Source organism: Salvelinus fontinalis, chromosome 33, assembly GCF_029448725.1.
Source record: "Salvelinus fontinalis isolate EN_2023a chromosome 33, ASM2944872v1, whole genome shotgun sequence".
NCBI lineage: Eukaryota > Metazoa > Chordata > Actinopteri > Salmoniformes > Salmonidae > Salvelinus > Salvelinus fontinalis.
In genome coordinates, this window is record NC_074697.1 from 27,276,715 (window position 1) to 27,299,856 (window position 23,142).

The window sequence follows — 23,142 nt, forward strand, 5'->3', positions numbered from 1 at the left end:
TAGCATATCGCTGATAGTCAACAATACTTGCATTCAAATATGTGTTTTTTTGTGGTTTTGCTAAGGCATAGAGAAAGTCTGAGGACTTTAATTCTGTACCTGGGGTATTCTTCCGAAGCAATGTAAACTGCATCCTTATCACTGACAGAGGAGGAGAACGCTGCAAATGTCTCATCTTGCAAAGGCAGCAGCTCTAGTCCAATGAGGTCGCTGTAACCTTTGTCGCTGAGGACAAACTCCAGCAGAAGCAGCTTCTCCTGAGAGGTCCCTTTATGTTTGGCCTTCCTGATCACCTGCCGCACCAGATGAGGGGTCACCTTCTTCACAGAGGCAGGCCCTGTTATGTACGTGTCCAGGACCATGTCTACAGCGGCAGGCACCCTGGCCACCTGCATCCCTGAGCTTTGGAGGTAGCTGATCACCGTCTCTGTGATGTCCACGTCCGTGTCTAGCTCTGAAAACACAGCCTCGTCCACCTGGATCCAGCTGTTAGTGAGAGAGTAGACGACCTGCTGCTGTAGCAAGTCATGAAACAGAGGCTCCAGTATGGGCTTCCAGCGAGGCTTGATCCGGTTGAGGTCTGGCCAAGCCCCGTAAGTACCTCTAGGGAAGAGGGGGAAGTCTTGGTCCTTCTTGGTTTGGATCCTCTTGATGGCCTCCATGATGAGTGTGAAGTAGGCCCTGGGGATGATGGTGACGATGAGGAGTTCGTTCCAGAGCGCTGCAGGGTCCCTCCACTGGTCCACCTCCCGCCATTTGATGCTTCTGCGATTGTCTGTGAGGCCAAAGAAGCCACTGACATGGACCGGCAGCCCCGTCAGGCTCTCCTCTCCAGGGGGGAGAGGCAGGAAGCAGAAGGCTCGCCCCGAGAAAGAAGACGTGGCACCCTTGTCCTCGTCGATGCGGGTGAGAGGCAGGGCGATGCCGATGGTGGGGATGAACTTCAGGTCATCTGCCAGGGAGTCCAGGTCACTGCACAAGCCCCGGCCCCCCACTCCATTACACACAAGCCAGGTGGTCCTCTGGATCTCCTTGGCTGTCTCGTCCTGGGTCTCGATGTTGACCTGGTAGGTGGCACACATGACAGTACTGCTGGGCACTCCATTGCTGTAGCTGTCTGTGGCCAGTCCCAGAGTCTTTAGAGAGTTAGGACGCTCTAGCTTGTCTTCTGGGTTCTCTCCTGCTGTCACCTGGAAAAGCATTCGTTCTGTACCGTCTGACTCACGCACATGCAGGGAGACCTTCTGAACGCTCTTGAGGAAGAGAAGAACCGTGTCAGCGTCGGCTTTGAAAGACTCGAAAAGCTCCAGCACCTTCTCTTTGTTGTAGATGTTGGCGCTCAGCTGGGAGGGCTTAATGCGGAGGGGGAAGCGGAACATAGTTCCAGAAAAACTGCCGTCCTCGATGGGTTTACCGGAGTTTCCAAATAAGCCGATAAAGGGCGCAAACTGGTCGGTGAGCTCTGTGATCTCCTTCATATCGGTCTTCAGGTTCCAACACTGCCCAGACTCATGGGCACCAAACAGCGTCTGGTGAGGGTCCAGCATGCCAATCTGTTCCCCACTAAATATACTGGGGACATCTGAAACAAACATTCAAACAAAATTGATTCATTTATTGATTAAAGGTAACTTATTAAAAAACGTGCACATTGAAGGATATATCAAACATTTTACTGAATAATCACCTTACTCATATGCAGGTAAAATAATATTTCAATAAAAGCCTCACCTGTTATGTGGTACACAGAGTTGAACCCAATACCAAATCTTCCAACTTTCAAAGGATCCTCTCTCTTTCTGCTCCTTGCTATCTCCTGAATTCCATTCCAATCTTCAGTCGTGAACACCGCATCATTGTACACATACAAGGCCGTTCCTAGAACCAAAACAAGAAATAAGATCATCCAAATAAGATCATCTTGGTGACAGTTTTTAGATGTTTGCTGCTGCTATGGAAAAACCAACAAAACAATTTCTCACTACTCTGCAACTTTTCTTACTGAAAACAAAAATGTCCCTATATCTGGTCAACTGAATAATCTGTGAGAATTAATAAAAACCTACCTTGATACTGAGCCATGTCATGTGACCAAAGTGACTCCACTCCATACTCTGTCTCATCGTACAAAAACTTAACCTCTGTGGCTCCAGCATCCTCAGCATTCTGTATCAGCTCCTGCAGAGAAAAACATTGAGATATTTTAAAACAATATAAAGGTTCAGGGCTTTGTTTTGTGACATTAAGATACATACATACTGTACATACATAAATACATACTATACATACTGATATAAAGAAAGATGTTATGTGCATACAGGGTATTGTGCATGTCGATATCAGTGCATTATCACACTATTACATAGTCTCAGAGCTTCTGAACCATCATCCTCACGGAAAGGTTCAACCTTTAGGAGCCTTTCATTCCCCCAGAGGTATTGCATCTTCCAGGGCTGTGTGAAATGAGAGGAACGTCGCTAGGTAATGAGCTTCCATTGTCTTAACAATGAGAGTGAGTGTCAGGCCTATTTTCGGAACCAAACCCAATGTGTTTTCCTCTCAAGAGTATAATCACCTTTGCCTGGATGTAATACTATTAGGCATGGTTGTTCAACATCACCATCAACGAGTCCATGTGTTTGGCTACTATGGACTTTTACAGGGTACAGTAAGTTAAAGCCAGACAACATTAATACATTGTACATACTTTCAGAATCTGTCCACCTTCAGGATACCTTCTTAGAATATCTTTCAAAAACTCGACCAATGGTGGTGTCGTCTGTCCAAATCTCCCTGTAAAAATAGCAGTGAAATAGAATTATTAGTTATGTTAGTTAGTTATGTGAAACATATACTACCCATGAAGGACTAAACTAAAGGATTATGAACACCTATGTGAAAAGGAAGAATGGATTCATCCCAGAACTATTTCCAGTAATCTATTATCTTACCTCCCCCTTTCAGGCCCCTTCCCTCCAGTGTCATGCATACTTCATGGCTTCCCATGGGCACCAGGGTCCCAATCTGTGCTTTATCATCCAGCTGAAGTTAGGGGAGACAGAACACACCATGAGTACTATACAATATGCTTGTCCTTAAGCTTTAGTAACTGCACTGGAACTGTAATTAACATCTTGTATGCAAAACCCTAAATATGAATCCTTCAAACGAATAATAACCTGACAAATATCTTGAATTGCACATCAGATCACATGTATTTATTTATTTATATAGGCAGCCTATGATCATAATGCAAGACCATTAAATTGAACAATCTTCACAGCATAATAAAGTACATTTGACTGTCAACCAGGTAAAATCTTGGGGTGGCGTTATTGCACAGGTGTCAGTGTGATACACAATCCCCCTCTGCACCTAACAGGATCGATACTGAGCAGAGCAGGCTGGACGTGCACCAGCAGCAGGCAGGCAGGCTTATTACACTAAGACCATTATCTCTCACTCTCCAAGGTGAAAACCCTCATCTGCAGCGTCACTTGCGTCGCTCAGCACTTCTGGCACATGAACAAGCAGTCCGGCACGACGAGCCCTGCTCTGCAAACCAAACCTCTCATCACAGAGGCTGTCTGACTACTCGCATACTGTAACTGACTGGCTAATACTGATTGTCACTTTTTCATGCTGGCCATGGTTTGTACAATATTGTTACTGATATGTAAACGATTAGTCTAATAGTTGAAATGAATGCGGATGGCGCCAGAGGAAATGGCTGCCGTTTTACAGGCTCCTAAACGATTGTGCTATTTTGTGTGTTTTTTCACGTTGTTGTAACTTATTTTGTACACAATGTTTTTGTCACCATCTTTTATGAACAGCGTTTACTCACCTCAAACAAATATTTTTTCTTTAACGGAGACACAGACCGCTAGAGGCATCTGTTCAGTCTTGCTGATGCGCGGTCTGTGTCTATTTGTCAATAACAGCTGGTGCGCGAAAAAACTAATAATAAGGAAGTCTCAAGGTTTTGCTCGCCTACATAAGGGACATGAGTGGCATTTCCCGTATGGTTGATGAGGATCTCCATATTGCAAATGTACGGTCCCTTACGCAGGTGTTATTAAAATAGGCTGATTCCACCAGATGGTGACTGGCTGCTTATTGCAAATTGACAAAAAATAAAACGGACACGGCCGTTTCTTGTAAATGGAAAAGACTTCGAAGATTATACTCGGTGAGCACAGGTTTGGCCAAATGTACTTTTAGCCCAGAAACAAGATGGTGTCAAAGCCTCAACGCTCTTTGAGTTAATGCCCATTTTCTAGGATTAAAGGTGAAAAAGGGTACTACAGCGCTAATTTGACCGCTTCACATCAAAGTACATAAACCTACGGTGTAAGGAAAAAAGAACCAGCCATTTATCTATCGTAATTTACGAGAAATCATACAACGTCCGTTTGGTGATGGCTAAACAAATGTGTTTTTTCCCCAAAAAGTTACAGATCCAGTGTTAAGGCGAATTTCGTTAAGACGGGTTTCGGGTGCTCTACGTGATTTCTGTGATTTTCTGTACTCACCCACCCACACAGTCAATGTGGAGTGACAGTGTGGGGCTTACAGACACAGCCTGCAGCCTGCAATAGTTACCTGCGTTCGAACCATCAAAGAACCGTCAGACTTAGAGCTCTGAAACTTTATAAACCTGTTCTAGGGCTTCAGTTGACAGTGCACGGTGAGTTATGTGACTCTAAAAAGGTTCTCATGCCGAGAAACAGCTCTGTCCATTTGCACTAACTTCAATTCATTTTTAAAGTTGCAAAATTGACGTCACTTAAAAAAGTCCCAGAATCACAAGACAGCCTTGGACCCTAAAGTTTCTGTCCGATAGCTCCTTCAGGGACCCTGTAGCAATGCCCGGACAAAGTTAATTTTCAGCACTAATTAAGGTCGCTGCTTGGGCTCTGAATGATCTATCGACTCAAAACTCGAGATCCGGGGTCGCCTCAGCTAGGTCTACACATAATGTCAGAACTGGAACCGCAGCACAAATGTAACTATGTCTTTTTTTTTTAAATGATTTTTATTTTATTTATTTATTTATACATTTTATCCCCTTTTCTACCCAATTTCCGCGGTATCCAATCGCTAGTAATTACAATCTTGTCTCATCGCTACCGTACGGGCTCGGGAGAGACGAAGGTCGAAAGCCGTGCGTCCTCCGAAGCACAACCCAACCAAGCCGCACTGCTTCTTAACTTCTTATGGCTGCAAGGGGCAGTATTGAGTCGCCAGTTAAATCGTGCCCATTTCAAACGTCCTCGTACTCAATTCTTGCTCGTACAATATTCATATTATTATTACTATTGGATAGAAAACACTCTCTAGTTTCTAAAACCGTTTGAATTATTTCTCTGAGTGAAACAGAACTCCTTCTGCAGCACATTTCCTGACCAGGAAGTGGAATGTAAGAAATCGATGCTCTGTTCAACTTCATGCCTATACATGGGCAATGAACGTAAGAGTCTACGTACACTTCATACACCTTCCCCTGGTTGTCAAGAGGCGGTGAGAGAAGAAATTTCGTGTCTATCTTGGTCTGAGGTGGAATTAAAGCTCTTTGTATGACGTGACCGTCCATTTCCTGTTTCTGGAGTGCGCGAAAGAGGACATGGATTTGCCTTCTGTTTAGCTGTCGTTATGGACGACTAACATCTCCGGTTTAGATTTTATTTGATACATGTGACCATATCATCGTAAAGTATGTTTTTTCAATATAGTTTAATCAGATTATTGAAATTTTTTCGGGAGTTTTGCCGTGTTCCGTTCTCTGACTTTGTTGATGTTGGAGAGATCCGTGCCACTTGGCAAGGGCCCATGCTAAATCAAGAGGAAAATTTGCCGTTCCAGATCCAAACAACGACTGTTCTGGACAAAGGACACCTTGTCCAACATTCTGACGGAAGATCACCAAAAGTAAGAAACATTTTATTATGCTATTTCTAATATCTGTCGTGCATGTGAACTGGTTGTTGGCGCCCAAGTGTTTCTGGCTATTGTGGCTACGCTAATATAACGCTATATTGTGTTTTCGCTGTAAAACACTTGATAAATCGGAAATATTGTCTGGAATCACAAGATGCCTGTCTTTCAATTGCTGTACACTATGTATTTTTCAGAAATGTTTTATGATGAGTATTTAGTTATTTGGCGTTGGTGTCTGTAATTTTTCTGTCTGCTTTCGGTGCAATTTCTGACTGTAGCTGCAATGTAAACTATGATTTATACCTGAAATATGCACATTTTTCGAAAAAAACATATGCTATACAATAAATATGTTATCAGACTGTCATCTGATGAGGTTGTTTCTTAGTTAGTGGCTATTTATATCTTTATTTGGCCGAATTTGTGATAGCTACTGATGGAGTCAAAAACTGATGGAGTAATAAAAGTGGAGTCTTTTGCTAACGTGGTTAGCTAATAGATTTACATATTTTGTCTTCCCTGTAAAACATTTAAAAAAATCGGACATGTTGGCTGGATTCACGAGATGTGTACCTTTCATATGCTGTATTGGACTTGTTAATGTGTGAAAGTTAAATATTAAAAAAATATATATTTTGAATTTCGCACCCTGCACTTGAAGTGGCTGTTGTCATAAATGTACCGATGTCGGGCTTGCACGCCAAACAGGTTAACACAGCGCGCCTCCAACCCGGAAGCCAGCCGCACCAATATGTCGGAGGAAACACTGTGCACCTGGCCCCCTTGGGGCGAACTGTGCCCGGCCCGCCACAGGAGTCGCTGGAGCGAGATGAGACAAGGATATCCCTACCGGCCAAACCCTCCCTAACCCGGGCGACGCTAGGCCAATTGTGCGTCGCCCCACGGACCCCCCGGTCGCGGCCGGCTGCGACAGAGCCTGGGCACAAACCCAGAGACTCCAGAGACTCTAGACGCCCTAGACCACTGCGCCACCCGGGAGGCCTTTAAAATGGTTTTAACAGAAGCCGCTATGAATTGTGGGCCAGCTCTGAAATATGTGATAGTTGGCTTCTAAAAGAGCTGGACAAAGTAAGATGGGTATCAGTATGATATCTTATTGACTGACTTGATGGCAGTATAATATAGTGGCATTGTACATTTTATATTACAAATGGACAGTGTACATTTCCAATGTATTTAATGAGGGATGTTCCATCATTAACTGGACAGGCTGAAATCAACACCAACGAGCGATGGAGAGGAACCACTATCACTGCTCGGGCCATCCCGAGTTCAACGAGCCAGTCAATTGGGCATTTCTGCAGTATATTAGAGCATGTCCAATTCGTGATGGTAAATGTCCATTGTAAGACATTGCAAATGGACAGCCATGCACCTGATAATTGAACGGGTTACCGGGAGCGTACTTTTAATATGGCTCTAAATGGCATCAGGGGGGTGCTAGGAGTCCATGGCACGGGTAGGGAGCACCCCCACCCCCTGGTCCAACCAACAGGGGGCGCCCCTGGTCATTGTGGATGTTTTTCAAAAAACATTTAAAAAAACGACAGTCCCACTTCTCTCTCATTGCACCAACGAGCAATGGAAAGGAACCACTATCACTGCTCGTCCATCCCGAGTTCAACGAGCCACTCAATTAGGCATTTCTGCAGTATATTAGACCATGTCCAATTAGTGATGGTAAATGCCCATTGTAAGACATAGCAAATGGACAATTACCATTTGTCCATTTCCAATCTATTTAAACCGGGATTTTCCATCACCAAATGGACAGGCTGAAATCAACATCAACGAGCGATTGGACAGTGTCCATCGCACATATGCTATACTGTCAGTATGAACATGCCCTTCTGCAAGTTGACAGTGTCCATTGCCAATGTATATCCACATGGACTTCCATTATGAAATGGACATGCTGAATCAACATTCATGAGAAATTCTTACTTCCTATAATCAAACATGACAAATAGACCTTCTAGGTTGATTCAGGGCTTAACATAGTGATATATATCATTTGGTCAGTATATACGACATTTGGACATTTGTTATGCCATTTGGACATGGTTCACTGACTTTTGGGTTTGGAAGCCGATTTCCTATGATCATATATGGCAAATGGATGTAACATCCTGATTTGGTACTTTCAATACTTATATATGCCATTTGGTCATGGTTCACAGATTTTTTGTGTTCGGAAGCCGAACACAAATATATGATCGTATATTACAAATGGACAAAACATAGGCCTTATGGACAAACTCAATAAAATAAGAATAGTATGTCCATACGGTTATTACATATGTATAATTGACAACAAAAAAAGAGGTTTAAATATATATATTTTTGGATTTTCAAAAATTCCCTTTTTGTGACTACTTTTTTGTGACTATTTGCCATATGAAAATCTACGGTGGAGCGCACTCGCCATCTTTGTGATTTTTGGAGTATGACAGAGTTTGCCATGTTCCGCTTGCAACATGGTTTTCATGAACTGCCGTCCATTTGAGCGGTATTTGCGATTGTGTAAATGGTTCACCCAATGCCAATAAGTTGCCATTCATTTTTGTCCATTTCATGGGGGTCTTCCCTTACCTGAGGTAGAGTATCTCATGATAAGCTGTAGACCACACTATTTACCAAGAGAGTTTATCTATATTTTTTCGTAGCTGTCTATTTACCACCACAAACCGATGCTGGCACTAAGACCGCACACAATGAGCTGTATAAAGCCATAAGCAAACAAGAAAATCCTCATCCAGCGGCGGCGCTCCTAGTGGCCGGGGACTTTAATTCAGGGAAACTTACATCCGTTTTACCTCATTTCTACCAGCATGTTACATGTGCAACCAGAGGGGGAAAAAACTCTAGATCACCATTACTACATACACAGAGACGCATACAAAGCTCTATCTCTCCCTCCATTTGGCAAATCTGACCATAATTCTATCCTCCTGATTCTTGTTTACAAACAAAAACTAAATCAGGAAGTACCAGTGACTCGCTCAATATGGAAGTGGTCAGATAAAGCAGATGCTAAGCTACAGGATTGTTTTGCTAGCAGACTGGAATATGTTCCGGGACTCATCCGATGGCATTGAGGAATACTCTATACCACATCAGTCACCGGCTTCATCAATAAGTGCATCGATGACGTTGTCCCCACAGTGACCGTACCCCAACCAGAAGCCATGGATTGCAGGCAACATCCGCACTGAGCTAAAGGATAGAGCTACCGCTTTCAAGGAGCGGGACTCTAATCCGGACACTTATAAGAAATACCGCTATGCCCTCAGATGAACCAACCAAACAGGCAAAGCGTAAATACAGGACTGAGATTGAATTCTACTACACCGGCTCCAAAACTCGTCGGATGTGGCAGGGCTTGTAAACTATTACGAACTACAAAGCCAAGCCAAGCCACGGGCTGCCCAGTGACAAATGCCTACCAGACGAGCTAAAAGACTTCTTTGCGCGCTTCGAGGCAAGCAACACTGAAGCATGCATGAGAGCACCAGCTGTTCCTGACGACTGTGTGATCACGCTCGCCGTAGCCATTGTGAGTAAGACCTTTAAATAGGTCAACATTCACAAGGCCTCAGGGCCAGACGGATTATCCGGACATGTGCTCGGAGCATGCGCTGACCAACTGGCAAGTGTCTTCACCGACATTTTCAACCTGTTCCTGGCCGAGTCTGTAATACCTACATGTTTCAAGCAGACCACCATAGTCCCTGTGCCCAAGAACACCAAGGTAATCTGCCGAAATGACTACTGACCCGTAGCACTCACGTCTGTAACCATGAAGTGCTTTGAAAGGCTGGTCATGGCTCACATCAACACCATCATCCCAGAAACCCTAGACCCACTCCAATTTGCATACCACCCCAACAGATCCACAGATGACGCAATCTCCATTGCACTCAACACTGCCCTTTCCCACCTGGACAAAAGGAACACCTATGTGAGAATGCCGTTCATTGACTACAGCTCAGCGTTCAACACCATAGTGCCCACAAAGCTTTTTTTTAACGCTGCTGCTACTCGCTGTTTATTATCTATGCATAGTCACTTTACCCTATCTACATGTACATATTACCTCAACTAACCTGTACCCCGGCACATTGACTCTGTACCGGTACCCCCTATATATAGCCTTGTTATTGCTATTTTATTGTTGCTCTTTTATATTTTTCTTAACTCTTATTTTTCTTAAAACTGCATTGTTGGTTAAGGCTTTAAGGGCTTGTAAGTAAGCATTTCACGGTAAGGTCTGTTGTATTTGGCTCATGTGACAAATAAAATTTTCTTTGATCATGTGCAATCACAAGAACTCATCGACTAAATTCAACACAGGTCAGGTACTAGGCCAGGCCTAAATTAACTTTCCATGTAACTTGTGAGTGAGAGTTCATTAAGGTTGTTGGTCTTAACCTGCCAATGAATGGCCCCGTTGTTGAGCCAATGAGATGTGTATAATAATAGCACAAAATGGTGTAAAAGGTTGAAAGAGAAGGCAGGGCTTTCAATCTGATTGAAGCAGGCATGAATCGTAGTATATTCTGACTGACCATAATAGGCCTACTAATACGATACTAGTAGTGGTGCAATGTCCTACTTCTGAGCTTGAAAAGCGTCAAAGCCCATAATTCTCCAAAGAACTGGAATGTTTTCAGTTTACAGTTGACATTCAGTGTTTTTTTCCCTTCAGATGGTTACCTAACCATCTTAGTTAATGATTTTTTCAGAATCAGCTGACTCTCAGAGGCACACTGAAGAATATGGAGACTAAGTCTAAACGTGTTACACCCTTAATTTAAGTAAGACACTCCCAAGCTAAGTATGGATGCTGGGACAGAGCCAACTCTTCAGATAGATAGCTGTGTTCATAATCAAATCAAATAAATGAGATCTCAACTTGCATAAAAGTCAGTGAGATACCCTTCTCAACTCTGTTGGACTGGGCAGAGAGAGGGCTCCCTGTGGGTATTGCAGCTGATCTAGGATAGTTTGTGGGTGTGGACTGTGGCTAATTTCTGAGGGTGACATCAGAGGGGCTGACGGCAGGGATCCACCTGCTCCTTTCCCTCAGTCAGTAAAGGCTCAGCTAAACAGTGGGTTCTGCAATCATGTTAATCATGGCATACATAACAACCCACATTTTGCAACACAACATATAATACAATGCTGCTAAACATGTACCTACTACAGATCATGTAAACGTTGCTCAAAGTTATGATTAGCTACAAAATGTCATGTGTAACATGATAAGAGCATAAGTGACAAAGAAAGTTGTCTGCGCAGTCATGCTTCCTATTAATATGAGCCAGGCACACAGGAGGGCTTTCCATGAAAGAACGGGAGATAAAACTCTATCCCATACTGCACATAGCCACCAAGACCTGTGCATGGTGAACAATCTGTAGCAGCAAACACTCAGTTGTCTAATCGAAAACCTTAATCCTGAGCTGTGGTGGTCTCATGGAGTGTGAATACCTGAAATGATTCCTGACACCTGCTCTTAGCAGTAGGCCTACCAGTAGGCCTAGGACTTACTGAACATAAACATAAACGCAACATGCAACAATTTCAAAGATTTTACTGAGTTGCAGTTCATATAAGGAAATTAGTCAGTTGAAATAACTTAATTAGGCCCTAATCTATGGATTTCACATGACTGGGCAAGGGCGCAGTCATGGGTGGGTCTGGGAGGGCATAAGCCCACCACCTGGGGAGCCAGGCCCAGCCAATCAGAATTTGTTTTTCCCCACAAAAGGACTTCATAAACAGACAGAAATACTCCTCAGAAACCCGTCCCCAGACCAGAGTATGTGAGCGGAGTGGAGTGGAGCTGGAGCGGAGTGTGCCCAATTTGACTGGAGTGCGGAGCAAGATTCCCAAAGACTGGAGCATAGGCCTTCTCGCCTACGCTCCAATTTCTCTCCAGTAGCGCTCACTTCACCAGCTCAGGCAGGGCATGCCCGGCCCGGCACGCATTTGTAGTCTACTTGTGTGCTGCTATAGCCCCTTGCTTTAGCTACTGTCATGGAGTTCGCTAAATATTTTCAGAAAGAAACTGATAAAACTCACAGGTGCAAAATCAAAGTGACTTACAAAGATGAGGACCAAGCGCATGAGAGGTAGTGCAGTGATGTAGTGTCCACAACTAAAGAATCATTGTGGAATCTGAAAAGACACGTATCCCGAAAGCATGATGGTGTACTTACTATGTGCACATGCTAAAAGAAAGGAATGAGGTGGGTAGATAACTGTAGTATTTGTATTTATAAACAAATAATCTGATCTCTTAAATGTTTGTTCTATAGGCCATAAACAATAGGCCATAATTGATTTTGGCCCAATAGGCCTGGCATATTCCCCCTTTCCAGGAGCTTTTAGTTTGATTGGGTTATTCTGCCTAAAAAACTTTAGGCCTACATATGGAAAAACAACAACTCTGCATCTCTGCCCAGCCTGGCAAGAGTGGCCAAAGGGGTGTTTAGCATCCCCAGTGGCTCTGCAAGCGCGGAGAGGATATTCTCCACTGCCGGTCTGCTCTCCAGAAACCATTGCATGAGCCTGAAGCCACAGACTGGCCAAACTCGTCTTTCTAAAAATGTATTCAAATGCACTGTAGACTGAGCCTAATATGACATTTTTGTATTTAATTCTAAGTCATAGCCTATATGCACAACTGATAGACTATATATAGCCTAATAATTTAATACGAAATGTTGTTTAAATGCTTAGCGATTTATGACTCTACTAGCTTTTGTGTCGCAATCGCAAATGCTTCACAATGTATTTCTTTGTAGGCTATAGCCGTGAAATAATAAAAAAAAACACTGCCTAAATAATACATGTTTGTTCCTTCTTCGACTCCCTGTCTCGTTCCTGAACTATTTAAAGTGTTTATATGCTGTTTAATATGACATGTACCTTATTTGAAGTGATGAGTGCTTCTTAATGTTAATTATAATACTTTTCATTCAAATCATATGGTTTGATTTCAACAGGCTACTTCAAAGCTAAATGGTATGTTCAGATAGTCACAAAAATAGATGGGTGCTGGTTAAATTCAGATTTTAATGAATGGAGCGAATCTGAAGCAGCAGTTTATGTGACTACCTGAACATACCATTTGCACAGAGCACAGACTGGTTTTTAGCAGAGCGGTTGAAAAGGACGTGGTTCCGACCGTTCAACTCTGCTAACATACTCTGCCCCAGACGATCCCACAGCTGAAGAAGCCGGATGTGTAGGTCCTGGGCTGGCGTGGTTACACGTGGTCTGCGGTTGTGAGGCCGATTGAACGTACTGCCAAATTCTCTAAAATGATGATGCTTATGGTAGAGAAACAGCTCTGGTGGACATTCCTGCAGTCAGCCTGCCAATTGCACTCTCCCTCAAAACTTGAGACATCTGTGTTGTGTGACAAAACTGCACATTTTAGAGTGGCCTTGTCCCCAGCACAAGGTACACCTGTGTAATGATCATGCTGTTTAATTTGCTTATTGATATGCCACACCTGGCAAAGGAGAAATGCTCTCTAACAGGGATGTAAACTAATTTGTGCATAACATTTTAGACAAATAAGCTTTTTGTGCGTATGGAACATTTATGGGATATTTTATTTCAGCTCATGAAACATGGGACCAACACTTTACATGTTACGTTAAAATTCTTGTTCAGTATAGTTGCCTAGTTTAGCAATAGGTGAGACCTGTCATCAAGCATCACTGATCATATATGTGAATGTACATACCTGAATAAATTAGTTAGCCTTAATCTCATTTTAGAGAATACATCACATAGAGCCTACTTTTGCAATACATGAAAAATAACTGTGTCTGTAATCAAAGGCACTCTTGATCACAATGACTGGAATTCTATCAAGAGATAAAAACCAAAGGGCCTTGAAACTATTGAATCAATACACTGTCCTATCAGACTGGTGATAAACCAATAAAACGTAGTCCTCTCAATGATGAAATTGTTAATGGTGAAGATTACGTCATTGTAATGTTGTTGTCGCAATGGCAAGCCATTAAATACTTCGGAAATGTATCTGTTGGGGAAAATATTAATCAAGGAAATACATCATGTTATTCCCTCAGCCACTATAGTAAGGAGAAATTTGACCAGGTCAATGCACAGAATGTGATATAATGAAGATGGTATTAACATGTTCCAATATTGAATAAGGACGTGTTGGAAAGAGACAGGCTTGACTGCACAAAGATATCGACACTAAAAACAAAACATGGAATGTCATGAGTTCTAATCCTGCCCTGGAAACACAATGGATATTTAATCAGCAGCACTGGCTGTGATACAATCCCTAAATCCCTACATTTCTGGATGTTTTTGTTGTTATGTAGTCAACAAAGTGGCCAATGTTGCTTACTAGTAGAACACATATTTTCTGACAACATAATGTAGCTGATGTAGCCTACATTGACGTTGGGTGTGTTCGGGAATTCACTATGGAGTGCGCTTAGAGTGTGCTTTGGGCTTTCATAATTTCAGAGCGTTGTCAGATTGAAACGCTTACGAATGGACACTCTCCAAGCATTCAGACCGCACACTGGATGCTCTGTCCAAGGAGTAGGGTTGATCCGAGCGTTCTGACCTCACACTCACAACGGCAGTCAAGCACCCAAGCTAACTGGCTAAAGTTAGCTAGCTTGCTAGCTCATTCCAGACATAAATGAGAGAACACCTCCCTCTGACCATTTTACTTGCACTAGCAGAGCTGGTTAGACTATTTTCATGTTATTTAGAACGTTGGTGATTGTAACATGCTGACCACACCGCTCGCATCAAGTGTGTGAGCGTTGCAAAATAATTGACACATACATGTTATTTAATCATTGCACTCACACTGTTCGCGAGCGTCTGCATAGCCAGGCGCTAAAATAGAACTTGGTTATATTTGTGAAGCTTGTCGCACTGCAAGTCCCTCTTCTCCCATCTCCTCATTGGTTTTTAGGAGCATATACCCACACTGGGTGATTGAAAGATGAACTGAGGTCCACACTCCAGAGCAGTTGGTGGTGGTAATGCACCTCAAAGTTGGTTGTCAATCGCCATATAATGTCCAAAGAAGAAGAAGCCTGAAGGAGAGATTACTAGAAACGAACACGGTTTATCCTAATATCTGTGGATTAATTGTCGGAGTAGAGGACCTTGTGCATTTCAGGTAAAATAACAACCCAATGTTTATATCCCAGGACAAATTATCTAGCAACAGCAAGCTAGCTAGCTAAATTGCCATAAATGTTTAATGCTTTTCGACCTGTCCTCAAATTAATATAGTTGGTTCAGAGTTTGTTTTGATATTTATACTTGCATGTCCTGACCGCGTCTGGTGTGGGTGGGCAAAATCAACATGCGCGCGATGGCGCACGTGGATGCATGCGCGTGAGCGGTCTGGTTAGCATGTAACTATGCTGCTGGCAACAATTTAATTACGTTTTGTTGCCGACGTTTACTGACACCAGTCATATTCAACGGGTGTTGAGCGTTCGTAAATGAATAAATGATTCTGCATTCTGGTACACCCAGACGAGAATGCTCTGAAATCGGAGTAGATAGCCAGAGTCAATTTACAAACGCACCCTCAGGATGGAACACTTTACCTTACTCTATTAAAGACCTTTTTAATACATCACAAAACAATAAACAATGGAGGAGTATGAGAAGCAGACAAGATTAAACAATAGTGTCTCACACAGGATGTATGCACAGACAAGGGATTGTCTCTTGTCAATGAATTTTACCATTGTGCTCTCATGTCAAGCATTTCATCTACTGTAGTCAAATATGCCAAACTTCATTTGTACATTTTCTGTCATTTCAGCAATGAAAATAGCTACAATTTGTAAAATTTATTTTTTACCTACCACTTTCCCATTGTGAACCAGCTGCTGCTCGATGACAGGCAGGTCGGTTTCTTCATAGATGAGTTGCTTGATGTCCCTAACAGCTGCAGAATGAGGGACCTGGTAGGCCCTCTGGCCAATATACTCATGACGGACTGTCACCCAAGGCAACCTAGAAAATACACCAAAAAAATCCATGTATTAGTTATTTCTTTGTCCTGGAAAGAATGGCACAGTGAATCATAGACGGCATTCTTCATTTGGTAGGTCACAGGCATAGAGCAACGTCAAGCTTACATGGTGATATTCAGGGAAGATTTTATTCTGGCAGTACACTGATTCCATCACAAATTTAAATTTGTGTATAATTGTAATGTACATGTTTCCTTGGTCATCCTGAGTTCACAAGACCAGATGGCTCTTCTAATGATATGTAAAGAGCACAGAATACTGGTAGCACTTAAACATAGGGAACAATGGGGTCAGCAATGCTTGCTTGCAGTTTGTATTGATTAAAGAGAAACCTGAGTATATAACCTAAGTCACATCCATTTGTTATCTAACGTTTCAATATTGCTTGTGTTTCTTGTGTTTTCTCCTCTGCATCTGAGAAATACTGTCAGAAAAATTACCACCAATCCCAAAAGGTTCAAGATGGTGATAGGCCATATGGACATAGGCCACGTGCACTCAAGTACAAATATCATCACTTTCCCGAAAGAGAATAGCTAGATCCTGACAGTAACATCTTCTAGTGTAGCCATAACACTGTTTATAACTCTATTTAGGCTCTGTCTGAGTCACTAAATACAGAGATCTGTATGCATATATTTACTTATGCAACAGATATTGATTGTGCAGGCAGCAATAAAGGGTAATAGCTTTGCCTATTCTGCAAACCACTTGCCTCAAGCTGCCATCTCTGCAATGTCCATAGTTCTACAAAAAATGGGTGGGGCATTCAACAGGGGGATGGATGGAACACAACATGTTCTAGACAAAGGTTCACTATAATGGCAATGCGTTTTCTATGGACACTTCAGAAATTACATTAGGCCTTTATTTTACAGGTGATTGTGACATTGATTCCAGGGTGTCAAGACAGGTGCTGAATACTACAATGTATAACTAACTGGTGATAGAGAGAATAATGGTGAGTTAACACCTCAACATAGTTTAACAGCAGTTGACATAACGTTTGATTGGGCATGTTGATGAATAGGCCTACTTCAGCCCCCATGTTTAATTCGTGTAAACATCGAACTTACCATGGGTATCGACAGTTTGCCATCACTTCTAAGCCTTTTTCGTGCTATGTCCCCGCGTACACATTCATTGGACTTCTTTCTATCTTCTGCACTGAGCGTTGGGAAACTCCACCCGGGAAAAGACTGTCATACAAACAAACAGGACCGTTATTTTCTCACAATACACCTCGCAACGTTTTCACTCGAGCCACTTATCTACTGTAGATGTATTGTTATTCGTTTACATTCCATAGGTTACGTACAGTTAGCCAATGTTGCGGTTCTAAGAAGCTTCATTTAGCCATTCCCCCTCAATGGGTCCCCCGCTAAGGCTACAATGTATCACTGCGGTGCTCAGTTATCAGCTATTCAGTAAAACCGACACTCACTTGTATCCCGCCAAGACATTCGTTTCATGATCTTGTAGTCCAGCTGTATCTTTTCAATAGAATCTGTGTTTCTGAAAATTATAGATATGGCAGTCGTAAGCGAGCAAAATTGTGAGGATACTTCCTACATGGTAATTCCTCCAAAGGCGCTGTTTCTAATAATGTATTATCAGTGCATGTGATAACTGCGTCGGTTGCGGGTTGGCTGGACTGCTGGTGGGAAGCTAATGAACTCTGGTAGTTGTAGTCACGACAGTAACAATATTAGAAACACATTGCAGTCCCTCTCGAATTGCGTCCATCTAGCTACTTTCTCATATAAACCCATATTATTATGGGTTGCAAAATAAGCTATGGTTATAATATTAATATTTTGCAGGTGATGCATTAGGTTATATGTTACACTTTCTATGTCTGTAGTAAATCAATTGTACAGTTTCTTATCTATGTTATAGTCTTTAGAATGAAGTAGTTCAATTCAAGTTCAATTCAATATAAAGTAATCATCTCTGAAAATGTTTCGATAATATTTATGATTTTGGTGCAGTGCAATTGGCATCAGTATCCAATGCAACGTAGAAAAATGACATCATCCAACCTTAATCATTGACTTTCAGCACATTAAACGATCCATCTCCACGCGTTGACATTATTTTATGCTTAGCATGTCAACAAACCTTTTCGCAAAATATGATCTATGAAAGACTGACACTGTTGTGTGCAACAAACAAAGGGCACATTGTTAGGCCTATTTGGCTACCCTACTCGTAAACAAACAATAACATATGCATGATACGGGGAAAGAACAGCATCACCCAGTTTGCAATTTTCAGAATACGTTTGATGCCGCAGTAGCCTATACGAACAGGGATACTTACATCGGAGCAAGATTCCACCAGAATCATCAGACTCACGCATTGTGCGGCATCTTCCCTGTCCTCTCCACCCTCTCACACCCCTGTAGTGCGCAAGTCGCTGCTTGACTGTCTCTAAAAAGGGAGACCTGTACTGGGGTGATCAGATGAATGTATAGGACTATCCAGTATCCACTTTCCAACAGAAATATTCCGAGAAACTGTACATGCGATACATAATCCTATATCGAATGGTCTCGTCCAAACATCTCTGAACAAGTCCAATACTGCAGAACTCGTGCATGCATTTCTTAAAGCTACAGTATGAATGGGTGACCGACCCGACTGCACACCAAATCAAAATAAAATCGAATTGTATTTGTCTCATGCTTCGTAAATAACAGGTGTAGACTAACAGTGAAATGCTTACTTATGAGTCTTTTTCCAACATTGCAGAGTTAAATATATATATACATATATAGTACCAGTCAAAACGTTGGACACCTACTCATTCAAGGGTATTTCCTTATTTTTTTTACTAGTTTCTACATTGTAGAATAATCAAAACTATGAAATAACACACATGGAATCATGTAGTAACCAAAAAAGTGTTAAACAAATCAAAATATATTTCAATGTTTGAGATTCTTTAAAGTAGCGACATTTTGCCTTGGTGACAGCTTTGCACACTCTTGGCATTTTTCATTTTTTATACATTTTTAACCAGTTTTCGCTTTGACATCATCCAGGGGTAAAGTGACTAGGCAACAGGATAGATAATAGACGCACACATATGTCTGTGTGCATTGGGGTGTCAGTGTAAGTATGTGTGCATGTGTGGGTAGAGTCTAGTGTGTGTATGCATAGAGTCAGTGCAAGAGAGTTAGTGCAAAAAAGGGTCAATGCATTTGATTCGCTATTTAGCAGTCTTGTTAAGCAGTCTTATGTCCTGGGTGTAGAATCTGTTCAGGGCCCTGTTGGATCCAGACTAGGTACACTGGTACTGCTTGCATTGCAGTAGCAGTGACAAGAGACTATGGCTTGGGTCGCTGGAGTCTTTGACCATTTTTTGGGCCTTCCTCTCATACCGCCTTGTATAGAAGACCTGGATGGCAGGGAGCTCGGCCCCAGTGATGTACTGGGCTGTACTCATCACCCTCTGTAGCGCCTTGTGTTAGGGTGCCTTGCAGTTGCTCTAGCAAGCTCTGATGCAGCCAGTCAAGATGCTCTCAATGGCCTCCCGAGTGGTGCAGCGGTCTAAGGCACCACTACAGCTTCGGGTTAGATACCAGCTGGCCGTGACCGGGAGCCCCATGGGACGGCACACAATTGGCGCAACATCGTCCGGGTTAGGGGAGGATCTGGACGGGGGATTTCCTTGCCTCTTCGTGCTCTAGTGACTCCTTGTGGCGGGCCGGGCGCCTGCAAGCTGACTTCGGCTTTCAGTTGGACGGTGTTTCCACCGACAGTGTGTCAAGAAGCAGTGCGGCTTGGCAGGTCATGTTTTTGAGGCCACATGGCTCTCGACCGTTGCCTCTCCCAAGTCCGTTGGGGAGTTGCAGCGATGAGACAAGATCGTAACTACCAATTGAATATCACGGAATTGGGGAGAAAAAGCGGGTAAAATAAATATACACTGCTCAAAAAAATAAAGGGAACACTTAAACAACACAATGTAACTCCAAGTCAATCACACTTCTGTGAAATCAAACTGTCCACTTAGGAAGCAACACTGATTGACAATAAATTTCACATGCTGTTGTGCAAATGGAATAGACAACAGGTGGAAATTATAGGCAATTAGCAAGACACCCTCAATAAAGGAGTGGTTCTGCAGGTGGTGATCACAGACCACTTCTCAGTTCCTATGCTTCCTGGCTGATGTTTTGGTCACTTTTGAATGCTGGCGGTGCTTTCACTCTAGTGGTAGCATGAGACGGAGTCTACAACCCACACAAGTGGCTCAGGTAGTGCAGCTCATCCAGGATGGCACATCAATGCGAGCTGTGGCAAGAAGGTTTGCTGTGTCTGTCAGCGTAGTGTCCAGAGCATGGAGGCGCTACCAGGAGACAGGCCAGTACATCAGCAGACGTGGTGGAGGCCGTAGGGGGGCAACAACCCAGCAGCAGGACCGCTACCTCCGCCTTTGTGCAGGGAGGATCAGAGCCCTGCAAAATGACCTCCAGCAGGCCACAAATGTGCATGTGTCTGCTCAATCGGTCAGAAACAGACTCCATGAGGGTGGTATGAGGGCCCGACATCCACAGGTGGGGGTTGTGCTTACAGCCCAACACCGTGCAGGACGTTTGGCATTTGCCAGAGAACACCAAGATGGGCAAATTCGCCACTGGCGCCTGTGCTCTTCACAGGTTCACACTGAGCACGTGACAGACGTGACAGAGTCTGGAGACGCCGTGGAGAACGTTCTGCTGCCTGCAACATCCTCCAGCATGACCGGTTTGGCGGTGGGTCAGTCATGGTGTGGGGTGGCATTTCTTTGGGGGGCCGCACAGCCCTCCATGTGCTCGCCAGAGGTAGCCTGACTGCCATTAGGTACCGAGATGAGATCCTCAGACCCCTTGTGAGACCATATGCTGGTGCGGTTGGCCCTGGGTTCCTCCTAATGCAAGACAATGCGAGACCTCATGTGGCTGGAGTGTGTCAGCAGTTCCTGCAAGAGGAAGGCATTGATGCTATGGACTGGCCCGCCCGTTCCCCAGACCTGAATCCAATTGAGCACATCTGGGACATCATGTCTCGCTCCACCCACCAAAGCCACGTTGCACCACAGACTGTCCAGGAGTTGGCGGATGCTTTAGTCAAGGTCTGGGAGGAGATCCCTCAGGAGACCATCCGCCACCTCATCAGGAGCATGCCCAGGCGTTGTAGGGAGGTCATACAGGCACGTGGAGGCCACACACACTACTGAGCCTCATTTTGACTTGTTTTAAGGACAATACATCAAAGTTGGATCAGCCTGTAGTGTGGTTTTCCACTTTAATTTTGAGTGTGACTCCAAATCCAGACCTCCATGGGTTGATAAATTTGATTTCCATTGATAACTTTTGTGTGATTTTGTTGTCAGCACATTCAACTATGTAAAGAAAAAAGTATTTAATAAGAATATTTCATTAATTCAGATCTAAGATGTGTTATTTTATTGTTCCCTTTATATTTTTGAGCAGTGTATATGTATTTTTTAAATGCTCTCAATGGCACAGCTGTATAACTGTTTGAGGGCTCATGACAAATCTTTTCAGTCTCTTTAGGGGCAAGAGGCTGTGTGGGTTTGTGGACCATGTTAATTCCTTAGTGATGTGGACACTGATGAACTTGATGCTCTCGACCCACTCCACTACAGCCCCATCTATGTGGATGAGGGCGTGCTCACTCGTCCGTTTCCTGTATCCCACAATCAGCTCCTTTGTCTTGCTGACGTTGAAGAGAAGTTGTTGTCCTGGCACCACACGGCCAGGTCTCTGACCTCCTCCCTATAGGCTGCTTCATTGTCATCGGGAATTAGTCCTACCACCATCTTGTCATCAGCAAACTTGATGATGGTATTGGAGTCATTTGCAGCCACGCAGTTGTGGGTGAACAGGGGTACTGGTGGGGACCAAGCACACAACCCTGAGGGGCCCCCGTGTTGATGGTCAGAGTGGGGGATGTGTTGCTGCCTACCCTCACCGCCTGGGGGCGGTACGTCAGGAAGTCCAGGGTCCAGTTGTAGAGGGAGGTGTTCAGTCGCATGGTCCTGAGCTTGGGGATGAGCTTGGAGGAGACTATAGTGTTGTAATCAATGAACAGCATTCTTACATATGTATTCCTTTTGTCCAGGTGGGTGAGGGCAGTGTGGTGCAATAGAGATTGTGTCATCTGTGGATCTGTTGGAGCGGTATGTGAGTTGGAGTGGGTCTAGTGTGTCTGGGATGAAGGTGTTGATGTGAGCCATGACCAGCCTTTCAAAGCATTTCATAGCTATAGATGGAAGTGCTACAGGGCGATAGTCATTTAGGCAGGTTACCTTGGCGTCTTTGGGCACGGGGACTATGGTAGTCTTCTTGAAACAACTTGGTATTACAGACCGGGTCAGGGATAGGTTTAAAAAGTCAGTGTCAGCTGGTCAGGGCATGCTCTGAGTATGCTGGTCTGAGGTCGTACAGCGAGAAGCATCCGGATTAGTCTCCCGCTCCTTGAAAGTGGCAGCTCTTGCCTTTAGCTCAGTGCGGCTGTTACCTATGGTACTGTATTCATTCTATAGCTAGAGGACTCCTGCTATCTCCAGGAGTGATAAGCATAATTGCTAGCTAGGACCATCTCCTTTAAGTGCTGTCTGTCTTCCCAGTGGCCTACTTGGTGTGTGAACTGCTGACTGCTCATAATTTGCAGATTGTTGTTGGCACATCAACCAGGATCAATGGGCAGGGCAATTTGTGACTTGTTTTGGTAATCAGTTACTGTATTAAGGGGAAGTGGTTTCATCTCTTTTCTGAGCTTCTCAGGCTCCATCTCAGTGTGCTTCATTCTATAGTTAGAGGACTCCTGATATCTCCAGGAGTGATAAGTATATATTTTTTTGTATTTATCTGTTGTGGTCTAGTACTGTCTTTTTGCTAGCTAGGGCCATCTCCTTTAAGTGCTGCCTGTTTTCCCAGTGGCCTACTTGGTGTGTGAACTGCTGAAGCCACTTGCTTCTGCCTCTAACGCTAGGAAACTCTTTTCCACATTCTCCTCCCTCCTTAATCCTCCACCCTCTGTCCCTCCCTCTCCGCAGATAACTTTGTCAACCACTTTGAAAATAATATTGACG

General features: G+C 43.5%; 1 protein-coding gene across 3 annotated transcripts in view; it reads right to left on the reverse strand.

Moving 5' to 3' along the window:
• Positions 1–18,665, reverse strand: part of LOC129831905 (sacsin-like) — a 36,953-nt gene extending 18,288 nt beyond the window's left edge. For 2 of the 3 annotated variants that reach the window (XM_055895469.1, XM_055895468.1), the window contains exons 1-9: positions 18,357–18,665; positions 17,479–17,549; positions 17,111–17,233; positions 15,864–16,014; positions 2,952–3,042; positions 2,708–2,793; positions 2,067–2,178; positions 1,732–1,878; positions 100–1,582 (exon numbers count right to left, since the gene is read on the reverse strand). In XM_055895469.1, coding sequence (XP_055751444.1) covers positions 100–1,582; positions 1,732–1,878; positions 2,067–2,178; positions 2,708–2,793; positions 2,952–3,042; positions 15,864–16,014; positions 17,111–17,133 — 2,093 coding nt within the window. In that variant the 5' untranslated portion in view covers positions 17,134–17,233; positions 17,479–17,549; positions 18,357–18,665. Of the gene's footprint in view, positions 1–99; positions 1,583–1,731; positions 1,879–2,066; positions 2,179–2,707; positions 2,794–2,951; positions 3,043–15,863; positions 16,015–17,110; positions 17,234–17,478; positions 17,550–18,356 lie in introns of those variants that run through there. The other variant, XM_055895470.1, reaches the window with a different exon arrangement.
• Between the last annotated feature and the right edge of the window lie 4,477 nt (positions 18,666–23,142).